This window comes from Moschus berezovskii, chromosome 13 (genome assembly GCF_049115385.1).
Source record: "Moschus berezovskii isolate FMDL1 chromosome 13, NW_MosBer_1.0, whole genome shotgun sequence".
Taxonomy (NCBI): domain Eukaryota; kingdom Metazoa; phylum Chordata; class Mammalia; order Artiodactyla; family Moschidae; genus Moschus; species Moschus berezovskii.
Window position 1 is genome coordinate 87407180 of NC_142472.1, and position 6962 is coordinate 87414141.

At 43.1% G+C, this 6962-nt stretch overlaps 1 protein-coding gene across 1 annotated transcript; it reads right to left on the minus strand.

The window, feature by feature from the left end:
- Positions 1-864: 864 nt before the first annotated feature.
- PCDH20 (protocadherin 20) lies at positions 865-6261 on the minus strand. Its single transcript, XM_055426002.2, has 2 exons — positions 6006-6261; positions 865-5004 (listed from the first exon to the last, which is right to left on the minus strand). Exons 1-2 carry the CDS (start codon positions 6135-6137, stop codon positions 2281-2283), a joined length of 2856 nt encoding a protein of 951 aa, XP_055281977.1. The 5' UTR covers positions 6138-6261; the 3' UTR covers positions 865-2280.
- Positions 6262-6962: the final 701 nt, after the last annotated feature.

Here is a 6962-nt window from a genome sequence, read left to right on the forward strand (position 1 = left end):
GTAAAGGAAATTGTGGCACAAGAAGTTATCGAAATAAGACCTTTTATTAATGTTAAAGGCATTTTTTAATTCTAGAGATGAAATCCATATCCCCAAACACATGAACCTCTTCAAATTCAGAAGTGAATAAAGTATTTTGCTATTCATACTGATAATCAAATCATTGCAATTGTGGAGGACTTTTTTTTTTTTTCCTTTTAATGGTGCTACTTGTTTCACATGTAATTCCTTTGTGTAAAAAAGAGAAATAGTGGAGAACGGTTTCCACCATTCCTCTCTATTAATAACAAATGAAGTTTGGAGGGCTATATCAATTATGAATGAAAAGTTTGGGAAGCTAAATGATCTTAGTTTCTTAGCTCAGTTGGCTCTCAAATAAAAGGAATTTCCAAGTATATTTCCCTTTTGTAGCAAGCACTACTGTTTCATGTCTTACTATCTGACATTTAAATTGTCAAATTGAAAATAAGAAAATGAGTTAATATATATGCAAAAGATCTTAAGCTTTTGTATTCAATTCTTTGTTTTTGCAATGTGTTTTTATTTTAAAATTGAAGATTATAGCAGAGTTAATAGAGGATTTGCAATTAAAATGAGTGTTTATAATTGACTCTAAGTCATAGTAGATAAATGTGCATGTACACATGCATGGTTATAAATTTTCATATGAACTATCAAGTACATAGCCATAGTCTCTGTCCATGACACACACACACACACACATGTCTATAACTACACATGTTTAATAATTTACCCAATGTTTATTTAAGTAATAAATTAGTATGATGTAAACTTTAGCATAGCATAATATTTACAATTTACTCACATTTATCTTTAAAAGCAGATGAATGCCATTAACGGGCACTTCAGTAAAACAACAAACCCATGTTCAAATATAAAACAGTAAAAATGAGAAAATTATGAAAATATATACCTTTAATTTGCAGACATATAAACACTTTTGGTACAGTACAGACACATGATGCCAAAAAGTAGAATGATCCAGTTTAAGCTAACAAATTTTTTGTTTACACAGACAATTTTGCCATAGTTCTCATATAAAATAAAATTTCCAGCTCACACAATGAAGTGAGGGTGATCAATCACTGATAAACCAGCTTGCTTCATGGCAAAGCATTCAGTAAAAGCTAAATTATCAAAGAGGTCTGCTGCTGGGCTTACAAATAAACTCTTGGGACTAATCCAAAGCCAAAGAAAGGAAGCTAGAAACAGTAGCCAACAAACCTAAACAACAACAAAACGATAAGTATAACTTTCATAGAAAAGGTCCTGCTAAAACAGATAATGTCCACCAGCTTCTAGAATAATTTTAATAAGATTTCTTTATTTTTTATGTAACACATGAATTTAAGTATATAAGATCTAACGCAAAGCCCAAATATAAAGTATTACTGACGAGTTGTGAAAGCATCAAAATGTCATAAACACCTATTAAGCAACTAAGGATTGAAACATCTTTGATTCTGGTTGTTTTTCTTGGACATAACTTCTAGTTACATTTTCTTTAAGAAAGAATTCCCTGTAATAATAGTAAATGCAGTGGTAAAGCAAACAGAAAGCCACAAGAGTACACAGAACGTGAATTATTCTTCAGCACATCAAGTCTTTAACACATGGCAAAATATTTATCCTTGTTAAAAAAGAACTGTGATTCTTCACAGATGCTCTCTTTTTCAAATTAAAGATGCCTTCTTTTTCAAATTATACATGATGCATTTGTGAGGTAATAAACATTCTGTTTACAAATGCATTTATTTTCTTTTTAATCATATATTTAAGTAGGATGAAATCCCATTTAATCTCATCTTTTTTTAATGTTAAAAAGAATATATTTAAAATAGACTCTTTCATTAATTTCATGTACAACTGTCATGTACAATACCTTAAAACAGTTTCCTGCAAAGGAGCAGTCGAAGCCCTCTTGTGGTTAGACTTTTTAGACAAAAAAATGCAATGTACATTTTCTTACCTTACTCCTAGGTTTTAACAATCATCTGCTTGGTGTATGAAAGCTGCAAATCATGTCCAAGACTTTCTAAATAACAGCTCCATAGCTGTTAGTACCAATTTCATTTAAAAATTTCTGTACACATATTATAACCTCTGATTTTGAATTTAAAAACCTGTAAACAGCTATTTATAATATAGTATAAGTTATAAATTAGATGTCCTTCATTGGAACTGCCATCCACATTCTTGTTTTGGTGGTGAGAAATCCCCAAAGCTAGTTGAAATATTTGTTATTCCACAGCAAAAAAATCAAATATTAGAAATATCCATTGGTTTCCTCTCTCTCATATGCAAGTCAATTTTTCCTTTTAATGGAGTGTGTACTTCCAAATTTTCATCCTCCCTGTGGTGTTTCTTCTCTTTCCTTAAACATATATATATGCCCATCCCTGTTAAGAATGTGATAGAACTCAAGCTTATTACAGATAGAGCTACTAAGGTGGGCATACAAGACACGGATTCAGCTTTCCTATGAGTTGGTTCTATTGAAATCTGTGGTTCTTTCTCCTCTATGCTAATTTCTGGTTCCTTTCTTAAAAGATTCTCAATGTAGCTCTCATTACTGACAGTGTCGTTGACAAATAGATTCACCATGACTGTGGAATGGAGAGGTTCTGGATAACCATGATCACTCACTTTCACCAGTAAACGATGGAGCCCATAATCTGTCTGCAGCAATGCCTCCTCCAAAGTAATGTTGCCAGTTTTAGGGTCGATTCTAAAGGATTCAGGCCTAGGCCCTCTTCTCCCTATGATGCTATAGGCTATGACAGCATTCATGCCTGTGTCTTTGTCAACTGCATAGACCTCTGTAACTAGTGAGCCAGGGAGAGTAGAAGGCAACACCAACAGGTAAGACATGTTAGACTGAGGAAATAAAACGAGAGGTGGGTTGTCATTAATGTCTAGAAGGAGAATTGTGATTTTTGCAGTAGAGGAGAGGGGAGGTGCACCCCCATCAATGGCTTCAACCCACAAAGTGTAGGAGCTTTGTTGCTCTCTGTCCAAAGAGACTTTAGCTCTCAGCATGCCCTTTCCAGTGTCTATGACAAAAATATCACTCTGGTTCACCACGGAGAGAGCGACCCATCCGTTTTGCCCAGTATCAGCGTCTGTGACACTAATTACTCCAATTTCACCATATCCTGGAAAATTTTCTGGCACAAAGAAGCTGAAGTCCTTATTGATGAACCTAGGGCTGTTGTCATTTTTATCCAACACTGTGATAACCACAGTGGCGACTGATTCTTGGGGTGGCTTCCCAGAGTCAACAGCTCTGACTGTGTACCTATACTTTTCTTTCTCCTCTCGATCCAGCTGAGTAGAAACTGTCAGAATTCCTGTGACACTGTCTAAGGAAAAATATGATGGAGCATCAGGTCCCAGAAAATATGAAACTTGGCCCCTTTCTCCACTGTCAGCATCTGTAGCATCTAGCTTAGTCAAAAAGGCATTGGGTGCATTATTTTCTTCAATGGTTAGTTCTACCAAGGGTTGAAGAAAAACAGGAGCATTATCATTGTCATCTAAAAGTTGCACTTTAATCATTTTTTTGACTTGAAATCCCTCAGAGTTCCAAGCTACTACGGCTATTTCATAGAATTGCTGTAGCTCATAATCCATAGGTTTTGTCGTTTCTAGAAGGTACTCATTACTGTATGGTTTGTAGGGAAATAACCTAAATGGCCCTTCACTGTCCAGATAGCAGTTCACCTTGGATTTACCTTCCGGATCTCTTATGGTAAAGAATGCAATTGGAGTGTTAACAGGTTCCAATTCTTTCAGGTAAATAATTCCATCTATCTCACTGGCTATATAACGAGGGACGATTTCAGGTGGCCTGAAAATGACTTTGATAATAGTCACCAGGGCAGTGATCACAGCAGGGATGCAGCCTGGCCCATTAGCAAGGATGGTGAGCTTGTGTGTTTGCAGAACACTTCCTCCAATCTTACTGAAAAGTTTAATGACCCCGGTGTTTTCATTCAAATGGAATAAATCCTTGGATGCTTGTGGAACTTTCTGACTGTAAGAGTAGATGATCTGAGCATTGTTTCCCAAGTCTCTGTCCACAGCCTGAACAGCTGCAATTGGTGTGCCCACAGTAGCATTCCCATACACAGTGATGTTGATTTGTGAGTCTGTGAAGAGTGGGCAATTGTCATTAATGTCACTTATGCCAATGGTGAGGGTGGCACTGCCTAACAGTGGTGGAGACCCACCATCTTCAGCTATGATGATGCTCACATAATGGTCCTGGGTCTCTCTGTCCAACAGTCCCATGACAATTAGGTAGGGGGTGCGCTCCCCATTCTCATTCTCCTCTACGTCCAGGGTGAACATATGATGGTAGTCCAGCAAGCGGTAGGTCTGAACACCATTAGTGCCCATATCTGGGTCCACGGCAGGATGGTCTATGGCCAGCCGGGTGTTTACAGGTGCATTTTCTGGGACCCAAACTGATATTTGGGAAATAGGGAACCGCGGGGCATTGTCATTGATGTCCTGGATAGCGATTTTTACCTTCACAAACCTAAAGTATTCCTGAGGCAGGACTAGGACATCCAGAAGCAAAAGACAAGAGTCAGCAGAAGGCGAAGAGGAGATGGAAATGCTGCCTCCCCAGGCAGTCCCTCCGCCTCCTTCAAGACACAAGGCCTCCCGGTCGATCTGCTGGGCAGAAGTGTGCAGCTCCCCTGAGCGGTTGTCTAGGGTCACGTACTGGCCACTCAGCCCCTGCGAGAACAGGCTGAAGGAGAGAGGAGGGCTCCGCTCGGCGACGCGATGCTGAGGCGACTGAGGCCGCGGATCCTGCGCCCCTGCGCTGGGCAGCAGCCGCAGGTCCTCCGCCAGGCTGCCGATGAGCACGCCCTCCGGCAGCCCCTCGTTCAGGCTGTACAGGATCTCAGTGGCCCGGCTGTAACTCGCCAGGCAGTCGAACGGTCCCACGAAGAGGAAGAACAGAAGCAGATGCTGAATGGGTCGGGGGACGGGGAGAGAAGGCTTGTTACACACTCGCGGCATCACAGAACCTGAAGTCAGGACGCGTGCCCCGGGCTCCATCCCCACTTCCAAAGGCAAAGGCTCCAGTCAAAACAGGGTTAAGAGGAAACTTGCTGCAAGGGGGAGATCTGCGCCGCAACGCTGTCTCCAAAACTTATTTTCTGTTTACTTTCTGCACCGCACCCCCACCCCGGCTCTCGTCGGTTCCCTATCACCCCTACCCAGTAAACGTGCAGAATCCCAAACCATCACGCATCCCGGGAAAGTACGGTGGAGGGACCGCACCGTGCGGCAGGGAAATCACCAGGGTAGGTCACGGGGAGGGAGGGGGCTGGTAGTGGAGAGGACCGAGAAGCGGGCTGTTTATTTTTTCCCACTGAAATATTTCTACAGCTAAGGTCCCAGAAACGCGAAATGTCTTACATCCCTTGCCATGAAACCGATAACAACAACAACAATAAAAACATAGCAACTCTAGCCCCTCGGGCTCCCTACTCCACTAAATAAACGCTTTAGGTCTGAAGAATTGATCTTCGTTTTAACACGTACCTAAAATCAAGTCGAAAATATCTGAATTTCCACCCCATGATAAACTCTCACTAATCCCCTTCCCTAGGGGTAGAGTAGCAAACGCGGAACGTGAAATGCAAAAACAATTCGTCAGTTGCAGTACACACTCGAAGCCAGATGCCGGCCGCAGAAACCCCTCTATCTTAAAGCCCTATGAGCACACCCTAACCCCTTCCACCTCGTCTCCTTCCATTCCTGCTTCAGAAACTTCTCACTACCCGAGGACTTGTCTATTCCTTGCTAAAATGAAGAGACATTATCCCAAACTCCCTTTCCCTCCCCTCAACCTTCCCGAGAAGTTTGGAATAAGGTAAAAGGTTTGAAAAACATGAAGGAGTAGGAACCGCACCACGGTGCTGCACCCTGTCAGGGCCGCTGGACTCCTGAACCGCAACACTTACCGGCAGGTTTCCGTGGCTGGCGCTGCTGCTAGGAAGACTGAGACTCCCCATATCCGGGCGCAGGCGCCAGGTCGCCCGACTCCAGCTCACTGCCCGGGCCGGCGAGCCGCACTCATCCCCGCCGCCGCGCATTCCCCGGGAGGCTGCGGGCTGCGCGCTGGCGCAGGAGGGCGGCAGAGGACACTCCCTCTCTGGGCATGCAAATCGCTGGGGGAACTTCAGCCAATAGTCCCCGGCTTGTCAATCAAGGACAGCAGCTCCAGGAGGCCAGAAATGCTTGGGGGCACTGGGGCACGGTTGCGATTTCCTGCTCCGCACGTGGGCACGTCCAGACCCGGCCTGAGGAGCCAGAGCGGTGACTTGCCTCGGAAGACCGCGGCTAGGCTCCACCTCGTCCGGCTCTGGGAGCGTGCCCCTCGCCTCTCTCCTCATAGCCCCAGTCAGGACCCAAGTCCACAAGTTGAAAATGTGAGAGGGAGAATTAGATTAAATAAATAAGTCTGCATTTATATCCGAATAGAGCATAGCAAGTAAATAAGTATGCATTCACATCCAAATGGAGAATAAGTATGCATTTATATCCAATTCCGCGCTACAGAGCAACCATGGGCGCGATCCCCAAATGCCAGCTTTGCCACCAGTTCATCGGAGGCTTGGATTCAGCAATGTTTGCAAGGAGGAAAAAAACTCCACTTTCTCTGCGGAGGGAAGGGATTTCAAGCTCTTTGTAAGGTGGTCTGAAGCTGAGAAGCAAATATAGGAACTTGGTGAAGATTTCAATATGCTTTAATTTTCAAGCTTCGATGTTGATGGTGGCAGGGTTTCTGCCAGTTTACTTGTGGTAGGCGCAAGCACCCCTGGGTGTCTGCCTTGTGATCTTTAAAAGAGTCGCGACTTCTGGCTAAGGTAAAGAGCCAAAGGGGAGGGTGGAAACTATTGCTTGGTAGCACAAGTGGT

Bases quoted from the DNA above. Each gene is read 5' to 3' on its own strand.
- PCDH20 (XM_055426002.2), bottom strand. From the start codon at position 6,137: ATGCGCGGCGGCGGGGATGAGTGCGGCTCGCCGGCCCGGGCAGTGAGC. The intron at 5,005-6,005 runs GTAAGTGTTGCG...CGACCCATTCAG, and splicing joins CCAGCCACGGAAACCTGCCG to CATCTGCTTCTGTTCTTCCT.